General features: G+C 34.3%; 3 protein-coding genes across 5 annotated transcripts; 2 read left to right on the forward strand and 1 right to left on the reverse strand.

The window, feature by feature from the left end:
* Positions 1–266: 266 nt before the first annotated feature.
* LOC147399061 (transcription regulator/ zinc ion binding protein) lies at positions 267–5,875 on the reverse strand. The gene is made up of 4 exons (XM_086448468.1): positions 5,559–5,875; positions 1,806–2,453; positions 1,440–1,538; positions 267–788 (listed from the first exon to the last, which is right to left on the reverse strand). The coding sequence occupies exons 1-4, from the start codon at positions 5,712–5,714 to the stop codon at positions 429–431; spliced, it is 1,263 nt and encodes a 420-aa protein (XP_086304594.1). The 5' UTR covers positions 5,715–5,875; the 3' UTR covers positions 267–428.
* Positions 5,876–10,755: 4,880 nt separating this feature from the next.
* Positions 10,756–16,707, forward strand: LOC147399062 (uncharacterized). Its single transcript, XM_086448472.1, has 10 exons — positions 10,756–11,173; positions 11,511–11,602; positions 12,438–12,545; positions 13,035–13,117; positions 13,382–13,515; positions 13,919–13,968; positions 14,100–14,192; positions 14,398–14,489; positions 15,624–15,730; positions 16,395–16,707. Exons 1-10 carry the CDS (start codon positions 10,913–10,915, stop codon positions 16,434–16,436), a joined length of 1,062 nt encoding a protein of 353 aa, XP_086304598.1. The 5' UTR covers positions 10,756–10,912; the 3' UTR covers positions 16,437–16,707.
* An 8,595-nt stretch (positions 16,708–25,302) lies between these two features.
* LOC147399063 (protein FEZ-like) lies at positions 25,303–27,678 on the forward strand. Of its 3 annotated transcripts, none has more exons than XM_086449033.1 (4): positions 25,303–25,712; positions 25,817–26,047; positions 26,524–26,828; positions 26,928–27,678. In XM_086449033.1, exons 2-4 carry the CDS (start codon positions 25,867–25,869, stop codon positions 27,609–27,611), a joined length of 1,170 nt encoding a protein of 389 aa, XP_086305159.1. In that variant the 5' UTR covers positions 25,303–25,712; positions 25,817–25,866; the 3' UTR covers positions 27,612–27,678. The 3 variants fall into 3 exon arrangements, with proteins under 3 accessions (XP_086305159.1, XP_086305161.1, XP_086305160.1); XM_086449034.1 differs by having other exon boundaries at positions 25,306–25,451; XM_086449035.1 differs by having other exon boundaries at positions 25,305–26,047; positions 26,527–26,828; positions 26,928–27,676.
* The last annotated feature ends 168 nt before the right edge of the window (positions 27,679–27,846 follow it).

Consider the following 27,846-nt stretch of genomic DNA (forward strand, 5'->3'; position numbering starts at 1 on the left):
TTTTCTTTCCAAAATCTATCATCTTCAAGCTATTTGACAATTACGATTAATTATTTTTTAATTTATTTAACCACATCTTCAATCCATCATTTTCAGCCTTGTCATAATCCACGTAGAAAACCCTTGGTTTTTTTTTTAAATATAAAATAATACTTCTACTTTAAAAATTCGAACTTGCTCTTAAGTTTTAAATGTTGAAATTGATAGAATCTTCAGATTGAGGTAGATAGCATCTTAAGGACACTGTAAAAGTAAAATCTTGAATCTTGAATCCTGAATCCTGAAAGCATTCATACAAGCTTAATAGAAATTTATCGTTACTTTTATACATAAACACTAAATTTGAACTTAACAAAGAAGTATTTTAGAGAAAATATAAAACTTAACAACAGGACAAGAAATTTCTCAATAAAAGTGAGTGGCGTATCTTAACTGTAATCTAGAGAACACTTGCGAGCTTCTTTCACACCCAAACTTCCATTTATCGAAGGTTCCTGCCAAAAACTAACATCAAATTCACCCTCAGAAGAGCCAACCGACGTAAAATGTTTTAGTTCGCTGCCATCATGTTGGACCCTTCCACTTATTTCCAAGCATAGACCATTAGCTGGTCTGTGGTCCTGTGGTTTCCCCCTAATTGGATTCCTGCCCTGGCCAGGGTCCACAAAGACTGGTTGTACCATAACAGTTGGGTTCGGTTTAATCCGGTTCACTTCTCTTTCACTCGGTGGCCGTAGTATTCTATTCTCCGATTCTAATTCGGATGCATCATCCTCATTCATTACCACCTGAAAAAGTTCCCCATAGAATAGTTATCCATGATTCAAGAACTAGAACGTGGTTAGTGCAAAGTAAGCAAAGATACAGCATTATAATTCAGAGTTGCAAAAGCAAAAAAGAAGTTGGAGATGTCATGAGGATCAAAAAATAGATAAAGATATTTAAAAATGCTACAATCCATTACATGTAACAAAAGAAATTGTTTTGTGATTGTGCTTATATACAAATTGGATCAACAGATTCTAAAATTGACAATCATTTTATATAAAAACAAATGGTGGACATTGTTATGGGTCATTAGGTTAAGGGTTATGGTTCATGTATGTGTGTGTATGAAGGTGGGGTTTTGTCTGTGGTTTTACCACCTCACCAAGGTGCCACCTTCCAATCTCTACCAAATGACGAAAGGAACGAAAAGAATTTAAATGTGGAGGCTTTAATATCATTATAAAGTCTCGCAGGAGTGGATAAAAAAAATTAAACAATAAGGAGTGATAAAAAAGAAGAAAATTAGCGTTTTGATCCCAAAGTATTTTTGCAAAGATCCAAATGGAAGTGGTATTACATGAAAGATTCAAGGAACACAAAAAACCAATCACAACTCTCATTTGAGAATTTTCTGTCCATTTTGTCAAAGGAAAAGGATTTTGGAATACAACCTTGCGGCCAACCAAGTCAAATGTCACGACCACTTTACTTCGCCGGGCTTGTTCAGCTTCTGCAATCTCCTGTTGTTTCTTCTTCAAAAGCTCTTTTTCCTGAGAAAAGATGTGGAATATATGTAATGCAAGAGTTTCCATAATTAAGAAAAGAGCAGCTAAAATTTGAATGGCACTAAATTCAGAACCTTAGCTCAAAGTTAGCCAAGATTTATAATAGCTTAAATGACAAGAAGACACCATTTTTTTACAAGGTCTGGACGAAGATGACATGGCTCATAAGGTAATGATTATCTTCCCTTGTTATCAGCTTTATTGATAGGTAATATAGGATTGAACAAATGGTCTCATGGCTGCAATAAATACCTCTGTTGATAGCCAGCTATTCCCTTCAATCTCATAGTAGTCACTTTGGTCATCTATGACTGTAGTACGGCTTGCCGAGTCCCGGTCATACTCCACAAGCCTCTTGGCAAAAGCTTCAGCTGCTGACTCAGCATCAGATAGGGGAAGAATGGTTTCTTCTAAACCAGCATAGGTGCTTCCTTCCCTCAGAACTAGGGCCCCACAAAAACTACACGGCCCTTCACCTTCCTGTTCACAAACTATCTTCCCACACGATAAACAATTGCTCACCAGTTTGTGTCGCCTGGCCTGGCATGAGCACGGTTTCCCCTGCTGGAATACAATTGTCCCCTTCGCCGCCTCAGCAAGTGAAACAGCTTTTCCAGCTTTTTTCTTTTTGGAGCTACTAGGGATTCCTTTACGGATGCTTCCGGAATCCGGGCTCTCAGTGGGGATTTTGTTCACTGGGTTACTGGACAAAGTTACCTCTTTGGGTGCTCTAGCCTGTTTTTTGTTTCCACTAATCAGTCCTTCATTTGGAGGTGGTTTTACATACGCGTGCAATATAGAATCTGGCACATTTGTGGTGGTGTTGGAGATATCTGTGTAACCCCTCCTTCGCAAATATTCTTCAATCACACTTTGACCTGCTTCCTGGCCAATGATATTCTGCAGAAGAAATTGCATACTTTACATGTAAACATGAAAACCAAAATAGTGGGAGGAGAACGATATATCACAAGTCTTCATGTTATGCAAAATGATGCAAAGTTGGGTGCCATTAGAATAAAATATTCCCCATCAATGTAAAAAAGGCCACTATGTTGACTAATAATTCCCATGGTGAGCCCTGGCCACTGGGAACCTAGAATAACTCACCAGGGAAAGATTGCTTGAAAATCAATGTTGTTCCTATCACTATGCCTGGTCACATGCATAATCATAAAATCTCAAAGATTTGGGGTAGAATTGTGCAAATCATAAAATGTATATATATACATATATATATATATATATATATATATATATATATATATATATATATGTGTGTGTGTGTGTGTGTGTGTGTGTGTGCATGTGCGTGCGTGTAATTTATATAATTGCTTGATTCAAGGTTTAAATCTCATTTTGAAGCAATGTTTTTATTCGGAGAAAACCGAAATGGTCTAGACCAAAACATTTCGAGACGTTCCAAAAAATTTCTGAAACATTCAATGTTTCGGATGTTTCAGGGATTAATGTTTTGTTAGTCTCAGCCGAAACCTTAATGACTTGGCAAAACATTCCAAAATGAAATGACACTTGGACCAAGGTTTGATTATCATCTAGAAAAATTACTGAGTCAAAACGCACTAAGTGACTTGAGATCGTATCACAATTTTTCAATGTTGGTCAAGCCATATTGAACCCAAGTTCAACGTAGCACTCTAAAACCAGGTTTCTAATTCTTGATTTTGAGGGCAATTGAAGTGAGGTTTCTTCTAATAAATTGATTTCACAAGGATACCAATTTATATGGTATATTCATATGTAGGATATTAGTCAAAGCATGAGGTTCCCTAACCTATCCGAATGCTTAAAGGGCATTCTATCAAGTGGTAAGGTAGCTAATGAACTAGACAAACTATGCCATAGGAAAGAGATACCACTGATGTCCAAGAGACTAACGGAAGCATCACAGAACCAGGGATAGGTAATAGAAACTCCTAAGAGAGAATTGAGTAGACCAAGAGAAACTCAACTAGACTGTCCCCCAATTCGAAGGACATACTAATTTCCAAGAAATATCATATCTTACGAACTGTAAAAAAACAAGAAGACATATAGAAAACAATCAAATTAATTTTTTTTATCCAACAAAGATAGACAAAACATGCATGAAATGATTGTTCAAAAAAATCAATCCACCATAAATAAAGAAAAATCAAGAGTCTATCTCCAGACCATATAATAAGTAAAGGGGGAACTTAAAGAAAACAAATCAATTAATTACAAGCAAGTACATCAGAACTTTTGGAAATTTCGGAATACTGAAAGCCCACCCATCACTAAGCCAAGAAAACTAGACCTTGAACACATCATTCTAATGCATTTCAGCCAAAATAAACCCCCAAAGAAATGAACTATAAACTATATGTTTCAAATCGTCATTATAAATTTTATCTTTCCAGTGAACTCTATCTAGAGTTATATCCTTCTGTCAAGGCATGTGTTTTCAACTCTTTCTTTTACTACTTCAATCTGCATCATTTTCGACCACCCTCTTTCCTTTTTAGAGCCTTCACATTTCAACAAAACTCACCTTATCACTAGTGTTATCATTGATCTCTGTTGTTCTTGCCCAAATCATCTCAATCGACTTTCCAATATTTTATCTCCTATAGTAGGGTATTCACTACCTATAGATTCCCTTGAAATGTAATCAATACTAATTTTATATTTCTAGTCTTAAAATCCTCCTCTCCGCTAGGATCATTCTATAAACATGTTGTTTCTTGATTATCAGCATTCGACTCCATAAATAATAGTTAGTTTCACTATTTTCATGTAAAATTTCCCTTTTAGTTTTATCAATGCCTGCCAACCACATAATTCTCGTAATCGCTTCTTCACTAAACTCACTTCATAATTATAGTTGGTTTTATTGCCGTCATGTAAAATTTTTTCCTTTAGTTTGATCAATAAATATCGACCACATACCACTTGTAGAGGGATAAAACCATTTCCCATCTTGACCGTTCATTTACACCATTAACATGCATCCCGAGGCAGACACGTAGCATTGTTTGAATATGGCTTTATCTTATTAAAGAAGAATCTCAATTTAAGAATATTCTTCTCACGTGTAAAAAACTCAAATTTATAGTAAAAAGGCTCCCCAAGCCCATGGACGTAGGCACGTTTGCCGAACCACGTAAAAAAACCTTTGTATTGATTATTTTCCCATGCTTGTTATATTTTTTTGTGGATTTAATGATGGAATCGTGATCGAGGTCGATTTATCACAAAATCGACCTCTACAATACTCAAAATTGCTTCTCCACTTAAGCCACCCAAAATTAACTCTAGAAGAATAAAAGTAAATCTCTTAACGTCAACAATTGCAAACAAGAGAATAGATACCCTACTACTTTTCGAGGGAAATTCACCAAGTTCATTGTGGACTTTCAAAAACCAATAACTAATGAAAGAATAAAAGAATATATAAATTATGAGAAAATGGGGAAATCAGGCACAAAAGTCCAATGTGATTAATGTGAATTTGTATCGAGTTTCTGAAAAGGATTTTGAAAATCAAGATAACCCCTATCAAAGGACTTACGAACTTTCAGGCAAGTTTTTAAATGGTTCACTGGAAATTGAAGAAAATTAGGAGACCCCATTAACTAAATTTCTCCACACACCAAAACCAAGCATTTTCAGGCAATTTCACCTCAATTTCCAAAGCAATGGGGAAATGCAAGGAGATCTATCAAAAAAGATATATAACAAATCTCTATCCATTTTTTTACCAATATAATATTTATCCATAACTACAACAAGAAAATAAGGGCCTCAAGAAGCAATTTCCATAGTTTAATGGAGGGGGAAATCAACGGGGGTTTGCAATGGAAATACAAAGTTAAATCTCATAAATAACGAAATGGAGACTCTAATCACACTAAATCAACCAAAATACAGTACGTGAAGACAACCAAAAAAGAAGCCCATGAAGCTATATGGATTTAGTAAACAAAGAAAGAACACAGAAGTAGAGAGAGAGAGAGAGATTACGTTGAGATACTCTTGGGCGTCTTGTGGAGGAGCCAATTCGCAGTAGGAGACGAGTCCAGAGATGAGATCGCCATCCAAAAATAAACCCTTCTCCATATTTCTGCAGAGGTCTAGCAAAGCCTTCTCCAGCCATTCTCCAGTTCCTTCAGATTTCATTCTCTCTGTATTTCGGATTTTGGGATTGGAGTTCTACAAACACACACAAAGCGTTTTCAGCAAGAAAGCTTGGGACTTGGCGAGAAGTGCTTCCGTTCTTGAAATACGCTTTGGAAATAGGAAATTGGAATTCGGATTCGATTTAACACGTACAAATTAGGAAAATTGCTTAATGGATCCTTATACAGGGACTTCTTTATAAATGAGCTGGACTATTTGCACCCACTTTTTTGCTCTTCTCACCCACTTAACTGCTATTTCCTAATAAATCAAGAAATTACACATCCACTTAAAAAAAAAAAAAATTTTAATTAATTTTTTGTAAGATAGAAATATTTTGTTCGATAAGAAGTTACTAAAAATTTACGTTATGACTCAGTAGGATCCTATTGAATTTACCTAAAAGTATTCGATAGAAACCTACCAATTGACACACTGTAGGAGCATACTAAATTCTTTTAGATAGATTCGATAGGTTCATACTAAATCCATTTTGGTGAATTGACCTATCGAATGAAACTTGGTTTGAAATTATATTTTTTTTCACTATCGAGATTTTCTAACAACTGATAAATTATGAGTTGAGATTTCCACAATCATTATAACTTATTTTGCAAACTCTAAGGGTATTGTTTCTTTTACCATGAAACCCTTGTTGAAATCGTAGTTAAAATTTATGTACATTCAAAGAAGAAGGAAAACGAAAATGAAAAGGAAGAGAAATAAGAATTGGAGGAGGAAGCCAAATCAAAGTCGTTAGGGAATGTTGGGTGAAAGTTGTAAAGAGGGCGAGACGAGTAAATAGGTTTCATGATTTAATCCCTTTATAAATACTCATTTAAGTTTTTCTTTCAATATGCCCTCACCTAAATAATAATAATAAATTTAAAACAAAATCTTTTCTCACCTTCTTTTTTTAACTGAATTTTCCAACGTTGGATGATCTATATGGTAGAAATTGGATTAAATCATGACCTTCCTATTAAGAACTCCTTCCACTAATTGATTCTTGGATTTGGAAGAAAGACTACTCCAAAAATCACCCTAATTTCGAAAATGAGTTCATGTCACAAAACATAAATAGGAAGTGAGGACTCCTATAAGAGGGGAGAGGACCGTTAGAGAATGAACTTTTGGATAATGGACTTTACAGAATATCATGTTGTTAAAGTTCTAGTTCAACACTAATTTGAATGTTGAAGAACTTTTAGCAGGAACACATCGGTGCCTCAACATTGCGTGAAGGAAAGAACAAGCCATTGTTTGAGGTGATAAGAATATACCTGAAAAAGACGTCTACAAATAGATTTTTAGATAGTGAAATATATTCATAATTTCTAAGATCTAGATGTATTTTTATAAATATTAATTTCATTATTTTAAGGATCAACTAGTTGCACATCACTTAGTATCAATTGCACTCCATCATTTTGGGGGGAAAAACACTTACACCCCACTCTTACCATTGCACTGCAAAATTAAAAAGTTGCATTATTTTTCTAAAACTTCGTAAACTCTAGATTTTATGTTCAAAGATTCATAATTTACAAAAGGGGCGTAACTCGTGAGCTCTTATTTACGATGGATGATTTATCTTTAGTATTGGAGTAATATTCCTTGTTAGAGTAAATTGAACAAATTTTGTCACGTAGAAGTGCAATTGATACCCTTGTTAGCAATTTATCGTTTTATTCATGAAAAATTCATGATTTTTGTCTTTGTCATTGCAATAAAAATAATATTTTTTTCGAATACTTAAATGATTAAAAAATTTCGCGTATTATAACAAGAAAATGATTCAAACAAATTTTTATGAATATTATAATATTTGACTTTAAAAAAAAAGACATTAACCTAAGTTATTAACAAAGTTCTAGTCTCCTCCATTGGTTGGACTTCTCAATCTCCCCATTGTCTCCACTAGCCAATGATCCATTCAAGCAGGTCTCTCTCTCACTCTCTCTTTGGCAAATCGATCAAAAGAAACTAAAAAAGCTAGACTTGAAAGCAAATAAGATTTGAAATCCAATCGATCTCTGCAACTTCGTAGAGAAAAACTAAAATCAAATTGATCTGTGCAACTCTTTATATATATATTTATTGATTCTCAATTTATATTTTTCTTTCTTTTAATAACGGGAGTAGAGATTTTTCTCTCGTTCTTTCTCATTCATTCAAGTTCAAGGGATGAATATATATATATATATATATATGGGAGCGGTTCAGCAGCCCTAAAGTTTGCCAGTTTGGTGCCAAACATTTTTTGTAAATCACTTGTGATGGGGTTAGAAGTTTTGGAATAGGCTGATTTTTTGTGAGGATGATCTCTACGGTGAAGAGATCATCCTCACAAAAAATCAGCTCATTTTGAAACTTCTAACCCTAGTTTACAAGTTGAAGAATCGTGGACCGTCCAATTTTTGTAAATCACTTTTGATGGGATTAGAAGTTTTGGAATATGCTGATTTTTGGTGAGGATGATCTCCTCATCATAGAGATCATCCTCACAAAAAATCAGCTCATTCCAAAGCTTCTAACCCATATTTTGAAAAATGTTTGGCACCAAACTTGGCAAACTTTAGGGTTGCTGAACCATCCCATATATATATATATATATATATATATATATATATATATATATGGGGACGGTTCGAGGGACGTGCTGAAAACCAGCTGAAAAACAGATATTTGAGAGACGTTAGATCTACGAAAACGAACGGCGCAGATTGTGCAACGTCATTTTCAACTAAAGAAACTCCGTTTCTTTTATTTACAAAAAACTCCCTCTTCTTCTTTGTTTTTTCAAATTTTTTTTTTTTTAAACTAACGATCTTTGTTTTTTCGTTTTCTCTCTCGATAGACGAACTCTCAACTGAAAACCCATTGTTGATGTTTCAGTGCAGGACTAGGCCCCAGTGTCAACTAATTAAGAAAGCAATAGCAATAAAGAAATTCACCGCCTAAAGACAAAGGTTATCTGCTTTATATCTAGTGATCTCACGGAGCAAATTTTCACGACGGTATTCCTATGTAAGCGCCCATGTGGGGCAATAACTAAACATCGTCTGAGAAGTATACAAATCAAAAAGGATGTTGTAGGATAGCACACTAAACGTTCCAGCAACAGAAGACGGCGTTTCCGATCTGAAGTTCCTACAGCCCTCCAACGGCCCAATTTGGATCATGCCGTGAGGACGAGGGATAGGTGCATTGATTACACAATCAGTGACTATGAAATGTACTGGGGCAAAAGGATTTCCCTGTTTGCAATCTACAGCTACAGATTTTAACATCAAGATGTAGCCAAAATCATCTCTTGAGGGCACATATGTGTTTGAAGAGCCCACCTTAAGCCATGAAACATCTTCTCCTTTCACCGTAATTGCAGTTCTATTGTGTACTAGGCCATATCCAAAACCAGACCAAGAGCCAACGGATGGCCAAGAGCCACAAGTCCCAAGCTCTCTTGAAACCAGATTATCACCATTGAAAGTCTTATTTGTTGTCCCAGCAGCCTCAAAATGGCGTGCACGGTGGATCGGCCATGTATCAAGGAAAGACTTCGAGACGAAGATGAATAGAGAAGAGAGATGACTGAAGTCTCAAAGGGTTTGTTGAGATAAAGATGAACATAACAGAGTTGTTAGATTTAGTTAAAAAAATAGAAAAATTGAGGTAGTTAAAAAAACAAAAAAGAGGAGGGAGTTTTTTGTAAATAAAATAAACGGAGTTTCTTTAGTTGAAAATGACGTTGCACAATCTGCGTCGTCCGTTTTCGTAGATCTAACGTCTCTCAAACATCTATTTTTCAGCTGGTTTTCAGCACGTCCCTCGAACCGTCCCATATATATATATATATATATATGTATGTATTGTCCTGAATTTTTTCGATGGTTACTTGAAATCTATGTTGTAATTTTTTTAATTAAGTTTAGATGCTTTTGATTGTTCAAAGAATTATATAATTAAGAATGTTACTAGAATATAGTAAACTTTTATTGAAATTTTAAATTTATAATTAAATCACCATAATTGTTTGATAAATTGTCTAAGTGGAGCAGGAAGTGATAATTTATTACATGTATGCCACGTGTTCTAGATTATGGAGTCATGACTAACATGATGAAAATTTCCTAACTTGACAACATTGGATTATGGAAATTATATTAGTATATAGGTTGATTTAGTGTACCAATGTAAGACACATAAAACATGTAAAAAATATATGCCACACATTTCCGTTTTAACGAATGTTTGGATTTTTGTAATCCAAAATGGCATATAGCTTGAATTTTCCATCGATCGAATTTTTGTCGTATTCTGAATTGTTAATAAGGTCGATACTAAATGATGAGCGTATATATAATTTAAGGAAAGTTTTCAAAAATAAAATCTAAATATAATATTATTTTTAATAAAAATAATAAAAATTTTAAAATTACAAAAACAAATCTTGAGTAGTCATTGAAAAGTCATTTTTAACAATCCTATGAAAAGCAATATTGTAGTTTTTCAAGTTACCATAGTAAAAAACCTATACTCCAATTATAGATTTTTTGAGTTTGCATGAAAAACTTTAATTCAAGTTTAGTTTTTCAAAATAAAACTTTTTTCAATAAATTTATCAGTCGAGTTAGCCATTAAAATACATATTTTGTATATTTAAAAAATATTAAATCTTATTAAATGATAAAATAAAATTTAAAAATAGTAAAATAAAATTAATCTATTACTTTATATTATAGTATACTCATTCATATATTAAATTATTAAAAAAAATTTCTATTTAAGTTTTTCATTATAATTTGAAAAACTACATTTCTACTCTCGTTTTTCATAGGATTCTCTTTTAATTTGTTAAAAATGATTCTTCAATGGTTGTTCTAAGATTTGTTTTTTGTAATTATGAAAAAATGATTATATTTATTAAAAATAATATTTTATTTAATTTTTTTTTTTTAAATTTCCCCTATAATTTATTAAGGAATGGAAGAAATATTTAAAAGTAATACATATTTATTTGAAGGACTTGACTCGTCCAACCAACTCAGTTTCCGACTTTCCGTGGGCGCCGATACGATCCGAAAAAACGGTTTTTCAAAGGCACTCCTTATCTTCTACACCTCTGCCGAGTCGCGAGCAAGTCTGTGAGGGTAATTGTGTTCTTAGCTGCATTTCGCGCCAATTCGAGTTCAACAATGTCTGCTTTAACAACTTCATCTCCCATTCAATCTTCACTCCTCACCTTCTCTTCTTTACCAAAGCTCTCTTCTTCGACACGAAGTCATGCGTTTCTTTTCAGAAAAAACCCTAACTTTCCTATCCGTTTCTCGTTCCACCAATCGAACCAAGTTGTCGCATTTCCATTCACGAAGAAATCTTTCGTTTCTGAGAGAGGATTCTGTTCGATCTGCTTTAACAGAAAAAAAGAAGATTCTCGGACTGATTTTCAAGTAAAGGTGTGCGATTCAAAGATTGATATTTAATGATTTTGAGTTTTTTTTTTTTTTTTTTTTTTCGAGTTTTCAGTTTGATTTTGTTTTTAGAAGGGAATTTGAGCAGCTAAGTTTAGAAATATCACTCTTTTTTTTTCCCTCTTGATTTTATTTATTGACTGGAAAATGGAATCTTTTAGTTGAATTCAGATTTAATTTTTTTTTTTAAAGCTTTCTTTTAATCTCCTTGGATGATTGAGACAAATCAAATCATATAATTTCTCGGAGGACACCAGTATTTATTTTGAAATAAACTTAAAAATTATCTTTAAAATTGACATATGTTCTTGCATTTGTTCAGGAAACTGGATTGGATTGGCCAATCTTCAAGCGCTGGGACATCCCATGGAAATGGCAAACAGTTATCCTCACCATCTTTGCGTGTGGATTAAGGTGCTTTTCCCTATAATTGCCAAGTTTTCATTTTGAAGCGCAACACAGTAATTTTTATTTTATGATCTATGTTGTGATTAACGGTGATCCTTTTAGCTACAAAGAAATTTCTTTTTTGATCCAAGAAAAAAAAAGGTTTGCATTTGGATGTTTAGGGTGATAAATTAAAGGAATGTTGATTGAGATGATTTGGTCATGTCCAACAAAGACCAATAATTGTCAAGGTTCTAAAAACGTGAGAGGTAGACCAAAATGGACATGGATTTGTTAACTAACCAACTACTCTAAAAGACTGATCTGTTGGAGAGGGGGAGAACTATGAATATAAGAGGGTCACAGAGCTCAACTTGGGTATGACACACCCAAGAGTGGAGGAAAATATACACTCAACCCTCACCCTCACCTCATAAGGGTGGAAAGAATTGAACCCATGACCTATACGAAACTTGCACTCTGATACCATGTTAACCAACCCACTACTCCAAAAGACTGATCTGTTGAAGAGGGGGAAAACTATGAATATAAGAGGGTCACAGGGCTTAATTGGGGTATGACACACCCGAGAGTGGAGGAAAATATACACTCAACAGGATTAAGGTAGTAAAAGTGGATACTAATATAAGATTATGGCTTTAGATAGGAATGTACTGAGAAATAAGATTTGTTTAGCTGACCCCAATTTTTGGAACTAGGCTTTAATGATGGTTGTTTACTTTCTTGCACCATAAATGCTTTTATTTTTTTTGAAACTCTGAATTTTTTTATCTACTATTTTTTATATTGGAGGGATATCTAATTCTTAATCCTTGAGTCAAACTGATGTTTGTTCAGGCAGTTTTGTTTTGACAGGATTGGTAGAGACAGCAATTATACCATATCTAGGACTGCAGATCGGAGAATTAAGTTTAGATGAGAAGGCGGAAATATTGTTCGTGGACCAAGCGTATGGATCTCTGTCCTTGGTTCTTTTTCACGTTGAATTGTAGTCTCAGTTGTTTTTTTTTTCTTTTTTTCTTTTGTTTTTGGAAATCTAATATAACTGGGAAATAGAATTTAAGACTGTCTACTTGCGGGATATATTACCCAAGAAAGGCACAAGATAATAGTAATCTACTAACCATGTGTTCTGTTGATCTTGTTCTGGAGTATTTGTTATGTTCATTCTGTCCATCTGAAAGATCGGTGGAATGGATGGTTATAATCATAAATTTTGTCCAGATTTATGGGTGCAAGAAATTCTAGGTGGCAATCATGATTACTGCAACTCACATCACACACAAAAAATGTACTACTATGCTATTGTGTCCTTATAGTCTAGCAGAGGTGGTTATCCTAGATTTTCTTGTTGATTCTTTCTCAAGTTCCATTGTTGGACTTTGCAAGGCCAAAATCATTTCTCTCTTCTTTAATATCTTCAATAATTTCTGTGCAGCATTGCCACTGCAGTTGTATTGGGAATTGTGTACAGTCTCACCAACACCTTTCAACCACTTCCGGATGATGTTTTCCGCTATGGTACATGCATGAATACTTTTTTTTTTACCCTTTGATTCTCGCCTAACAATTAGAAATACTTTTCAAGAGGTTCATAGCCATTGACAGATGACTTGTAGTTTTTTAGGCTGTCAATGGAGGAATCGTCTGGTTTTACTTTCATTTGTTATCAAAAATAAAAATAATTATCTTACATGTCCTCTGTAGACTTTTGGTTTGTTATGGGTTGTTTTTACCCTTTTAGAAGAGAAGAGCAATGTGTTGACTTCACATAGGATGTTTCAGAATTGAAGGAACCTTTCAATCTACAGAACGGGTGGCTTTTGTGGGCGGGAGTTGGTCTTATTGGCGCCTTTGCTGCTATTGCGTTACTAGGAGCTTCTATGGCCTTGTTTAGCAGCGAAAATCCACAACGAGAGGTTAGTTATGGAAATATCATTTAGAAACTTGATACATATTTGATCTCTTTACTATTAGGTAGTTGATGACATGGTTCAACATCAGGTCTTGGCGGTGATCAGAATGAGATATATTGTAGGAAAGTCTGGGGTTTGTCTCAATATGTCTTGTAATGCATCAATCAAGATGATATCGATTTCTTTTTGTTCTAATTGTTATTTACAGCATCATCATAGTTAGCATCATTCGGGCTGGCCCCAATATTAAGTTATTTTGGCCTATCTCTTCAAATATTTTATCACTTCCTCGATCCACAATTCATCATGTTGTCTTTTAACATTTTGATGAATTTTTCCCACTTTTCTGTGCTTTATGCTATTTTATTCACGAGTGCTTTACTTGCTATTTGTAAATCTCTTCCAGACTGATGCTCTAGTTCTCTTGCTACCTTTGATTGGCTCCTCGGGTATAAGGTACTGCATTAAAAATCATATTCATCTTGTAACCATGTTGTGTCTGTCAAATTGCAAATCTAATCTGCCTAAAGATACTTTCCTTGTTGAGTTTGATACTAATGATAATTTATTGTTGTTGTTGGACATAGCACTGCCTTTCTAGTAGGCATCACTGGTGTGTTGGCGCCACTACTAGAGGAAACTGTGTTTCGAGGCTTTCTGATGGCGTCCCTTACTAAATGGTAAAATTTCTTTTGAGTAATGAGTATGAAGATTCTTTTTAATGCTGAATAGTGGGAATACTGATCCAGACATATCCTTACATGCCCCCCCCCACCCCACAAAAAAAGAAGAAGAAACATTTGTGTCGGTGAGATGATACCACCTTGACCAAAATGGCATTTACCTCGGTTTTGTGTTCTCATGTTTATTCCATTATTTTCTCAGGTTCCCTACTCCAGTTTCTGTTGTTTTAAGTGCTGCAGTATTTGCACTTGCCCATCTCACTCCTGGAGAGTTTCCCCAACTCTTTGTACTAGGTAATGCTTCTTCATTTGTTTTGTAGTCATCTTAAACAACAATCCCAACAGATGCAACATATTTTTTTTTCTCATATAGTTAATTGATAGAGTTGAATATATATTACCATGTGCATACTGGTTGATAAAGATTTCAAACTCCAGTTAATAGAAATAAGTTTTTATCCCTTAGCAAATGACAGTATTTGTCTTGCATGTTTGTCCAATATGTCCAGATCAAGAGGAGATATCAATTACCATAATGGTTAACAAGATATATTTCTTACCAAGTCCTTAGTCCTTGGAGTCCAAACTTGGAGATTTAAGTTAAAGCTGGGAAAAGTGGGTCCGACTTGTTTGTGTCCTTTTTGTTGATTTACAGAGTACTTGGATTTGATTCAATGAGGTTATTTGGATCTTGAGTTTAAGATATAAAGCTCAGTCATGGTTGAATGTCAACAGTAACACTAAGGTAGTTTAATAGAGGAATTCATGAAGTGTTGTCAGGGGTAATCAGCATCAAAGACTCCAAATAATTATGGTTAGAGAAATATATTGGGGGGATTGAATGCTTTCTTGCTCAAGTTTCTCAAAACCTCTATATTATGCAAAATGAATCCTTTAGTGCTTTCTTGTGCTCTTCAGTTACATCCTTGAATTCGGCACACTTGACTAATTCTCTCGGTTGTTCATGTTCTAAGAAGCAGAGATCTAATTAATTTCTTCGTAAATTTCTTAATTTTCTTTTAAATGGTAGCTGTAGAAAAATTATAGTAATTGTAGGAAGGTTTTTTTGTGAATAGTATAGAATTTATTGCAAGCAAAGGATTTTGAGAGAAAAAAGAAAAACAAAAACAAAACCCTTGCAGTCCCTATATAGGCTAGACCATTGATACAAATTTGCTTTAATTTCATTGGCATTAACATACAAGTCCTCTCTTCCTTTCCTTTAAGACAATCATATTTTATTTCCTTTCAAAGGTCCTAAATAATCTCAAAAGGTAAGAAGTCCATATCATCTACCCTCTTGAACAAAAGGCAAAGTGTGCCAACTACAAGAAGCTCAAACGTTGGCCTTGGAAGAAACATGCAGATCAAGTTTTGACTTTGTTGTCCACTCTCCAAAGGAACCAACATAATTCACAATTCATGCAGGGATCGCGTTGGGATTCTCATATGCTCAAACTCATAATCTTCTTACTCCGATCACAATACATGCACTCTGGAACTCGGGGATCATCTTGCTTCTCACATTCATCCAGGTAAAACAATCACATTCATTTCTGGGTGTAAATTTGTTGAAAAGTGATGCCTGAATGGTGGTTTTGATCACTGGTTTTAGCACGTCAGGAAAATAGTATACATCTGACGCCCCATTTGACACACTCCCCCTGACGTGGCATGGGCTAGAACCATAGATTTTTTACCCTCGGGATACACAACTGTACATCCCCATAAATATGTGCAGTTGTGTATCCTGAGGAAAAGAATTTATGATTCTGACACATGCCATGTCATGGGGCGTATGGGGGCGTCAGAAAATCATTATTCTATATATATATATCATTAAAAGCAGTTTTATAGTTAGTACAAGAATATTGTTAATTATTTATAGTTAGCATAAGAAGTATGAGTTCAAGGGGTTTGAACCTAGCACTTGTGCTCATGTATCCAAATCTCTAATTTGAAGAATCACTTATTTTGAAGAAAAGATAATTTAATTAAAGGCATAAATTATCTGATTTGTCACATTTCTGGGCCGCAAGATCTCTAATGTTGTGTGGCTAAACAATTGGATGGTCTGGCTTGATACTTCTGCATCGTTTCACGCCATGTAGCCGCGGAAGGCAATCAACATGAAAGTAACTGTTCTCCCATGCTAGTGTCTAATTAGTTCTAAAACTCTATTCATGTGTGTGCTTGCAGCTTCAAGGATATGATATTAGGGAATTGTTGCAAGGATCCTGAATTAGGCTCGAGTTTCTTTCTTTCCCACCACGGTTGCAGTTAATAGAAGTTTCCGCAGGTTGTCTCTCTATTTTTGCTCTCATTGTTGTTTAGTTTTATCTCAATTGTGTCTTTATCAAATAGATTCTAAAATCTATGTTCAACATTTTCCTTTACTAGAACCACACGTGCTTTGTGATTATTGGATTGGTTCTCAGAATGATCATTTGCAATTCGATCTTTGATTGTACGTGAGAACATATAAATTATATTATATTTTGAATATATACAATGTCTTTCTATACATAATCAAATTGGATTCTGAATAGTTTTCACGAATTTTGATCGAAACATTTTGCATCCACAATTTTCTTTTAATGACATCCCCGTATTCTATTCTCATTTCCTGTCTCGAATTTTCATGGTGTATGAACTTGTGAACTAGGGCACAGGATGGGAAGAAGAACCCCTTTTCCAACCTGTATGGTTGGTTTTGATGCCTACAAAATGATCTCAACTGTCCAATCTAAGCTTCCTAGTTTAGTATAGTGTGGTATTGGATGGTCCTTATCCCTGACTAATGATCTTCACCTGCCAATCTATGATAGACTTCTGTTTGTTGCTCTGACTTCTTCTTTAGTCTCTTTTTTGTTTTTTTTTTTTTTGTGGAGATTATTATGAGTCCAGAATAAAAAAAAACAAATGTAGAATTTATTGTTGCACTATGCTAACAGAAAAAGACCCAAATGCCCATCGTCTTCAACCTCTAGCCCTAAACGCTAACATCTTTGGTTAAGATATAACCCCCCATTAGATTCTATTTACTTTAACCTTCAAACCCCCCCATGGACAAGATGATTTATTTATTTTTTAAGTATAAAATGATGGAATTTGGGAAGGAAAAATCTAGAGTTTTTAACTATGGGTTAAAGTTAAGATGAAAAATGATGGATAGGAGATAAGATTAAAGTTGCTTTAAGAGAAATGTTGAATAGCTTGAAGATTGCTGGTTTTGGAAAAATAGGGTTTTTGGTAAGAAGATAACGATAAAATTTCAACCTTGGGTTAAAGTAAGGTAGAAACTGATAGGAGATATGGGGATTAAGGTCACACTAATGCTCTGGGGTGACATTGGATTTACTGCAATTCTCACATGTCTAACGTGGAGGTTCACACATTACCGTAGATGCTTTTTACTTGTACATCGAGGAAATACATCTATGGTTATGAGCGCAGCCCAGGTCAGAAATGTGAGAATTGTAGTAAATCCCAATGTCACCCCAGCACAACTCTTAAAGTTATTTTAAGAGATTGGTTGAAGAGCTTGAAAATATCTGGTTTTGGGGGAAAAAAAAAGGATTTTTCGGGAGAAGAAAACAATGAAATTTTTCGCTTAAAAACTCTAGAGTTTTCGACAAGGGTTAATCCCATGTTGAAGATAAGATTGAGTAAATTACAACAATGTATCAATAGATATTGATGAAGAGTTCCAAGAAGACTGGTTTTAGGAGGAAAAATCATGTGCTTATGACAAGAAGTTGAAGATGGGAACCTTCAAGTTTTTTTTTGGTTAGTCTATTAAGAAGACTGGTTTTAGGAGGCATGTCATCAGTTTCACAACGTAGGGGGTTATTTCTATTATTCATAAAAAAGTGGGAGGCCATGGCTAAATCTCCCTAAATATAAAGGTAACCAAGTTCATACAAAGATCCAAAATAACTGCCCAAAACGTGTCTGACACAAATGGACTCCCTAACACATGACATCATGTGCATTCACATGTCATGCAAAGACCAAAATGATCTCTCTAAAAGATTGGTATGTGGGGTCTTTTCAAGCGTGGTGTGTAAACATGGAATTTTGGTTAAAGGCCTAAGGGGGATGGTGACGTCCATGTTAATGTCCGGATGTGGTTCTTCTTTCTTGTCTATTATATTGGTAGAAAAAAATAATTGCTTATTTTTATATTCTATCAGGAAAATGATGGACTGCCTGGGTTGAACAACCGTTGATTTTTAACTTGTATCTCGAAAAAGATAAATCTATGGTTATCTGTGCACTGCCACGTCAACTCAGCATTGAATGTAGTGTTCCAATGCAGGCAGGGTAGCACGACTCATTCTATTATTATATTTATAAGACTATAACCATGCAATATCTCATAGATTAATCTATTATTATCTGCCAATTAACGATTTAAAGTTATATTTAGTCACCGCTCTCCGACGTAGGAGGGTTCCATCAGGTTGGCCGATTTGGAAAGCTATTTTGGCCCCAAGACATGGATGCATGACCTTTACAACAGGAGGTTCTTGGTTCACATAATTTGGTAGAAACATTCGAAACCATGGTGCAACTTTATATAAACTTCTCAAAGATTGAATCAAAACTTTTTAGATAGTTTAATACTTTTTAATATTTAATACTTTAAAATAGGATCTATCAAATGAATTATTTCTATCTTATCATCATTATTTTCATCAAAGACTTATCAAACAAATATATAGTTTTTATCTAATATAACTGCATAAGTTGATATTAAAGATTCTTATACTACTCCAGACATTCATTGCCTTGTCTCTCCTTGTAAGTTCTTGGGCCTCTATCACTGATAGTGAATTGGTTTTGAGTTGGATTCTAAATTTATCACTTAATGCCTAATAATTTTAACATTCGTGTTTGCATCGGCCAATATTCACGTCGGACACGTGGCATAAAACACTTTGTTAGGACATGAGATCCACTATATTTGATCAACCTCAACCCCATTTCACATGGGTTGGATCCGTGGGCCCACATAATGGGGTCTGAAACTTTAGCTAGACCACCCAAATACAAAAAAAAGTGTGTTGTCCTTTCTCATTTCTTCTGGGCCTCAACTACCTTTGGAATCTTAAATTTCACAATCAAACTGATAATTTTTTACTAATTAGTTTCAATAATCTAATAATTTAACCAAGGTCCCATCTGCATGGATTTGAACCCTTTCATCAATCTCATCCACAAAAAGGGCAAAAAAAAAACCCAACAAAAATTTAGTATTACTTATAAAAAATAAAGCTAATGATATTAAAATCAGAATAAAGAGCCAAGCATGATTGATCTTCATAAATGTTTATTATTTGCTTGGGAAGGCTACTTGGAGTTCTCCTGTGGCCTCATATGCTTAATAAAGATAAGGTTTGAATAGTAAGTTATCATAGAAGTAATTGAGTGGAAACTATAGGTTATAGAAATAATAAGATATTAAATTAAGGTAGCTTTCAAAGAGATTACCGTCAATAACAAGTTATTTAAACCCAAGAGATGTTTACGTAAATGGAAATCATGATGTATTGGTCTTTTAGGAAACTTGTGGACCCCAAAATATTAATACAAACAATTGAAAAGGGAAACTATTTAAAATAAAAAATAATTTAAGGGATGTTAATGTGGACTCCTTCATTGGAAACATGAGTTATTTTAAAATGGTTTTATGTTCACATGAAACAAACGATAAGTCATGGCTAAGTAAAATGATAATGAAATCAATGAAAATATTTATATAAATGTTAATGGTTGGTGGATCATAGCTTGACCTACCAATTCTATACGTAAGATGTAACGATTTTAGAATAGAACCTACCGATCAATGGGCACCACATGTAAGATCCACTAAGCTCGAAGACGACTTAATTGATTGATAGATTTGAGCCCACAGCATTATATATTTTGACATTTTGCACATGAAGTCATGAGTTTGATTTTAGCTTACCCACAAAATAATTCAGGGTCTGTATGATAGCAAAGATTTCATTTTCGAAAAAATATGATTTCCTTGGGAACACGCTTATGAAAAAATAAAATCCATCGTCCAATTGCGTCAAGGAAAATGTCAAATTATGAGTTGGTTTTTAGTTCTTAGATTGGATGTAATAGTGGAAAAATAACATTAGATGATGGAAAAATCATTTCTTTGAGTGCGATGGGAAAACATTTTTCTCCAAGGATGGACCAGTGCTTTTGGCAAAAAAAAAAAAATGTCGGGAAAAATATTTAATCATACACTTAAAAGTTTTATTTTCTACGAAAATTCATAGTGAAAACCATTAAAGTAAATAGTAAAGATACTCACGAAAACATGGTCAACTTTGACAAATGTACAATTCTGGCTCATTGATCATTTAAATTACTTAAATGTGAACAACAACGAATTCGGAGGTTTTAAAGACAATTTCGCAGGTTTAAAACGACTATTTTGCTAAAAATAACTTTTAGCGAAATAGTCGTTTTAAACCTGTGAAATTGTCACTTTAAAACCTTCGAATTCGTTACTGCTCATGTTTTGATAATTAAAATAAACAATGAACAAGAATTGTAAATTCATCAAATTCAGCTCACGAAATGGTAATTCACCCTAAGAGTGGTGATAATATGACTCCCCCACATGGCATATTCAATTGATTCCCCAAACATAGGGTATGCCAGAACCATAGAATTTATGCCTTGGGATACATAACTGCACATCCCCATAAATATGTGCAGTTGTGTATCCCGATGAAAGGAAATCTATGGTTCTGGCACACCCCATGTTAGGGGAGTCGATTAAGTATGCCAAGTGGGAGAGTCTGATTATCCTAAATAATATGTGGTGAAAAATAAAAAGGAAGAAAATTTATGTTTCCCACATGTGAAAGCGTTCCTAAAGTAAACAAAGAATTATGAACACGACTTATTAAGTCATAAGGTAGTTTGGTGGGGGGAGGGGAGCACCTTATGTATAAGTTCGGATTGTACTCACCCAGAGTGGAGGATTGAAATCCACCTCAACATGTGCCACGTAAATCACAATTCAAGGAAAATTTAAAAAGAAGATATTTTAAGCATTAATTCCTTCAATTATGACTTACGTGGCATGTGTTGAGGTGTGAGAGGAGGGTTTCGATCCTCCACCCTTGGTGGATACGAACTAAAATAATTGAAAGATGTGTCTGACTACTTAACAAAGGATTGAAATCCACCTCAACATGTGCCACGTAAACCACAATTCAAGAAAATTTTAAAAAGAAGATATTTTAGGCATTAATTCCTTCAATTATGACTTACGTGGCATGTGTTGGGGTGTGAGAGGAGGGTTTCGATCCTCCACCCTTGGTGGATACGAAATAAAATAATTGAAAGATGTGTCCGACTACTTAATGGAATTTAAACAAGAGTCAATGGTCTAGTTCTCACTCCTTATTTTTATACTTCCATTTACGGGGTCCATATGGATATTGTATCGGTTGAACCTACCTCACACATTGAGTTATTCTTATTATCACTATCAAAAATTGCAAAAAGTCACTCCATTCAGATTTATTTTTGTTTTTTTCCCATATGAAAAATTGATGTAAAATAATATTTCTTTTAAATAAACTAGAATTTTCAATTTAAAGTAAACTTCCTAGGAAGTTAGGGAGTAAGAACATGGACAAAATGTACAATTCTTTTGGGAGACTTCACAAATAGTTTGAATAGGGTTACGTTCACAAAATGCAAGATGTGGTCTACCCGATCGATTAAAAGACAACGACATTGGTTGATGATGAATCAATGTCGATCCTAATTTTTTTTCAAAACGACAAAAGTATTGGTTGATTACCAAAATACTATTATAACAATATTTTAGAGAAATAAAATTAAAAACATCTACACCATTCAATTAACTGTTATTTTTGAAAATTTTACTAAAGTAATATTTGAAAATATGTTCTATAAAAGCTGATATGTACAATAAATAATTGTTAGAAATTGTAAAATTTGCATTATACAAAAGTGCTTTTGTATGAAAAATAGAGAATTTTCAATACATAACCAACTTTTGACAAAATCCCAATTCCAGCTCACCATTCATTTTAATTCCCAAAACGGGAACAACGATGTCGCAGGTTTTTCAAGTGACTATCTCATAGTTATAAAGTAGCTACATCATTGATATTTTTTTTCCTAAGGGACAATCTCTTTGGTTATAAAAGTGACGATCTCGCAGGTTCCCTTTGAAAAACTTGCGATATCGTCGTTCACGTTTTGAGAATTAAAATGAACAATTAGTTGGAATTGAAATTTTGTCATATTCAACTCGGGAAATGGTAATTTATCTTGAAAAATAACGTAACAAAATTATATTTTCATAATTATTATTAGGAAGGTGTTAACATAGCTAAGTTGGTGAGGTTTTGAGTGTTGATACCACGACCTCGTCAGAACCTCGAGTGGATAGGTCTTATAGCTTTGAATGATGTCGGGTTCGAAACCTGCCTTCACCTACTAATTTGCGATTACTAACTCACTTACTTTAGCAACAACAACAAAAAAAAAATTATAATCACCAGTATAAATAGAATAATAATTTTCTGATGCTCCCCTTTAACACATGCCCCCATACACCCTTTGACGTGGCATGGGCTAGAATCATAGATTCTTTTCATCAGGATACACAATAGCACATATTCACAGGGATGTACAATTATGTATCTTAAGGGAAAAATATATGGTTCTAATCCATGCCACGTCAAGGGGTGTGTGTCAGAGGGGACGTAAGAAAATCACTTACTCTTATAAATATACAATTTCTATGGATTAGTGTGGGCTTTTTACATAAGAAACATTATGATTAGGAGGGGGTTAATGTTCACATTGAAAGAGGTTAGGAAGCTTGGATTTGAAGGTTTGACCAATTTCTTGTAACTTATGTTGGAGTCAAGAATAGCAAACCCTAGGTGAAAGAACAGACAAAAAGAGTTTAAAACAAGGGCTAGATTTGGGGAATTTCATTATCAGGAATTCCAAGTTAGGTATTTTAACTCAAAAAAATTCACCATTTAATACCGACCTACTTCATTTGTTCTCCTTCTAGCAGACATGGTTATCAAATTTAAGTAATATAAATTATTATAAATATTATAAGGGCTTCAAAGGAATGTGGACTTTAATGGTTCACCTTATTTAACAATACCAATAACAAGAAAATGAGAAAACCCATACTTGGGTAACAAAATCAAGGATATTGACTTATAAATTCTTTTATATTACAAAATGCCCCTATTCCTTTTATATATTTCAATAAATGGGCTCCTTTTTAATTTTATAAGCACAAATAGGATTGTTGATGCTTGAGTTATGAATGTGAAATGTTTCCTCTACATGGAATATTTAAAAAAGGTTTATCTATCTGAAAAGTAAATAAGCCCTCTAATCATTCTAAAAGGGAGAATGGTACTTATCCATCCAAAAAAGAAAGAAAAAAAAGGGAGGAATAATGAAAAGTGGGTCCAACTTATTTGGTTTCCCAGTTTACCCCTTTATGGTTGACAGGGACTTAGACTTTTCCTTAAGGTTTATAAAATATATTCTAATTGTACAAATAGAATTTTGAAGCAAGAATAGGTCACTCATCTAAAACCATGAAAATTCTACTAGTCATAATTGTTATTTTACATTGCATCTAGAACTTGATTCAATAATTTCTTTTTGACAGATTTTAATCAAGAATTTAGGACATGAAGTCATGGTTTGAGATTAAGGGGGTGATTTTAAATTTTTAGCCTCAACTTCTAACATGAGTTAACATGGGGTTCGAACGGATCAAGGTCAATCGAATCTTAATATTGGGATCCAAATTCGATTTTATATATAAAATATAGATAAATTTTATATATTTAAATAAAATATATAACATAATTTCTCATATTTTATTGGATCAGGACCTTATTGAATCAGTACATATTTGATTCAGAGCCAATCCAAGTTTATTAAATTGGATCCTTATTAAAATCCAAATCCTTTATCCATATTCAAATATATCGACTGAAATCTATTAGATTTTGGGTCTGATCCGATCCATTAACAATCCTAGTTTGAGATTATAAAGCAACAAAATGAAAAATACAAGGAAAAATAATCATTATTCATAGACAAACATTAACCTAACCTATATTTACTATAAATAAATAAAAAATTATTTGAAATGGGGTCTTTTTAAGATTTCAAGACTATTACAGTTCTTTTTAATGAATAGATATGATCGCAACTTCGAATATGAAATTCAAAGGGATCAAATACAAAATGATACTTTGAATCATAGAGTTATAATGAAATATACGATCGACCAACATTTATAGAATTTGAAAAAAGAGTCAGAAGAAATAGTTCGATCATCTTATTTCTTGAATTGAGAGATCCATGAATCAGGATCATGATGCATATAGATACAAATGGTTCAATGGGAGTAAGAATTTTCAAAAACATTTGGAACATTTTATTTTTGGGTGGAAGAGCTATTTTCAAGTAGTGTTCAATCGATTACGTATTAATCAATATTTGATTGATTGGTCCAAGGTTATCGACAAACAACAACCTTTGCAAAGAACCAAACAGTTGGAGGGCAATATGGTCATTTTCCTAGAGGTGACCATCATCTTCCCTCAGCAAAGTATCTTCAAAAGTCAAATTATTTACACAAGTGCCCTCGAAAACAAGTTGTGGGTGCTCCCAAAGGGGTGAGGTCAGATGGTTGTTTTACTTTCTGCTTATGTAAGGTAAGTGGGTCCTACCTTGTTATACTAGGATTCCAAGGTATCTATATCTGACAGGTCAGATGCATCTATCTTATTGGGAGAATGAAGAATAGAAGCTCTGAGAAAGAATAGAAATGGGATTTTTTGGATCCTGAGATCATTAAAAAAAAATTAAAATACAATCAAATATATCTGACCTAAGATTAAAGGGGCTTAAGAGGAATTTTAAGAGAGTATTTGGGATTTGAATATAAATTATAGCTTTTGTATTGGAAGTTGGTTCACCACAACTTTAATACATAAAACAATTCAACAAAGACTATTAAAAAAACTGTTACATTGGAAGCTTGCTTTGTCTTGATTTGAAGAGGATAGAATAGAAGAGAAATTTCATGAGATAAGATTCAAAAGTATGAAAACAATTAGATGTGAAAAATCCCCCCAAACTTCTGATTTTTATAATCTTCTTGAGATCCTTCACTTTGGTTTTAAGCAAGAAGTAAGAGTCTCCATTAAAAATCCATTCCTTTGACTTGGATTTCTTGGTAGTTGTTCTTAAAGAGTTTGGCTTAAGCTTCCCTCTCCATTAAAATCACCCGAAAGAGCGGCTGAAGCTTCGGCATATAATGGCTTTGAACTAATTGAATTGGACTATAAACTGGTCTTTTGAGATCATCTCTTGAAGTTCATGTGATGGGTTTGCTTCAAAGCACAAACTGTTCTACTATCAGATAATAATTTTCAAAGTCTTTGTTTATGGGTCATGTTTTAATTTCCATATATTCTTGTTTTATTGAAGAAGTCTAGATTGGTTTTTGGCTTTTCAGACTTAGCTCTTAGACTTGTTCTATTTCTTTCCCTCAGTTTCTTAGAACAATTTTGAAGTTAGAAGGGACATAGAAGGAGAAAGAGCTATGGATGAGAATAATGATTATGATAAGGTAGATGAAGTTATTATGCCTGGGTTCCGATTTCATCCGACCGATGAGGAACTTGTCGGGTTCTATTTGAAGATGAAGATTCAACATCGGTCTCTTCCTATCGAGCTTATTAAACAAGTCGATATCTACAAATATGATCCATGGGATCTTCCAAGTATGTTGATTCAACTTTACTACATGACTTTGAGTTCTTTAGTTGGATAAGAAACCATTCTAGAGTTTTGAGCTTCCTCTCTTTCTTTGATAAACAGCTTTTATGGTTTGTTTAATCTGCCAAGAAAGTTGAAGAAGTAAGAAAAGAAGTTTCATGGGATCCCTCTCTTGGGTTGCTTTTGATCATTAATTTAGTGAAGTTGCTAATTTTGCAGAAGTTCATCCATGTTGGGAGGATTTTATTGTCCATAAACATACAAATTTTGAGCACAATATCAATATAAATATATCTGATTATTGTGTGCTTCATGAAATATAGAAAAAATATAATAATTTTAATCTTTTGAGGACAGCTCGTAAACTTTCAACCCTTTTAACCGAATCAAAAAATCAAGTTTTCTACTATTTTTTGTTTTGTGTTTCCTCGTTACTTAGTTTTGAACTTGTCAAGTTAATTTTTTCCCTCATTTTTCCAAGAAGAGTTGGCGACTATGGGGGAGAAAGAATGGTATTTCTACTGCCCAAGGGATCGGAAGTATAGGAACAGTGTGAGGCCTAACAGAGTCACCAAAGCTGGGTTCTGGAAAGCCACCGGAACTGATCGTCCCATCTACTCCTCTGAAAGTACCAAGTGTATCGGTCTGAAGAAGTCCCTTGTGTTCTACAAAGGGAGAGCAGCCAAAGGGACGAAAACTGATTGGATGATGCACGAGTTTAGGCTGCCTTCACTCACCAATTCGGCCCCATTGAAGAGACCCATAGATAAAAACCTCCCACCCAATGTAAGTAGTTACTTAGACTTCAATTTTCTTACGCTCGACTTCGATTTAGATGACACATATATGAATTAACCAATCAATTTTCCTCCTTTGGCCCCACAGGATTCATGGGCTATTTGTAGGATCTTCAAGAAAACGTACTCCATGGCACATAGAGATCTCTCTCACTCTTGGGTCTCCCCATTACCCGAAACCTCTAGACCCGACATTCTGACTCATGGGACACAGTTCACTCCATTCAGCTCAGAAAACAACTCTTGCACTACCGAAGCCAGATCAGCCATCGAGTTATGCTGTAATAATGATTTCCAAAATTCCTCTAATGCTAGTTTTTCTCTTGTTAATCCAATGGACTGTAAGCCATCTATGCCTTTCGTTCCAAATGGAGACCTTCCAGCCAACTTCATGTTCTCACCATTCGACGTGTCAGGACCTGCTAAGTGTACAGTCGACGTTGCTTCCTTGATTGTAAATCTGTCCCCGGCCTTACTTGGGGACATCGGTAAGGTTTCCGAGAGTATAGATTTCAGTCTGGCACAACAGCAATGCAACAGTTTCTCTATGATGCAGGGGAACGTGGGTAATGGGGAAGAAGAGACATGCTTGAGGAAGAACTCAAACATATCTCACATAAACAACCAATGGGGAACCTTTCGATCAGTTGGGTTTCCCTTCAATCTGCCTCCGGATATGCCTGACATAGGTAAGCCAAGTTTACCATGGGATTCTCCTCCATATCCTAGCGACATGTCCCCAAATTATTCCGCGAACAAGTCTTACACTTGATTCATTTGATATATAAAGTAGAACTTGTCTTTTAGCTAGGGGGGGGGGGGGCAAGATCAATTGTGAAACATATACTGTTTACAGTATTACTGTACAATCTTTATTTATTCCAACTATACAAGTTTGGCTGTATGGATTAGGTCTTTTCCTGGCTCTCTAAGCTCGTTTATGATTAAAATGCAATATAATTATAAGTTAAGTTTTAAAAGTTTGAAACTAAGCCATGTCTTGAAGG

This window comes from Akebia trifoliata, chromosome 7, assembly GCF_017979445.1.
Source record: "Akebia trifoliata isolate Shusen 1 chromosome 7, ASM1797944v1, whole genome shotgun sequence".
Taxonomy (NCBI): Eukaryota; Viridiplantae; Streptophyta; class Magnoliopsida; order Ranunculales; family Lardizabalaceae; genus Akebia; species Akebia trifoliata.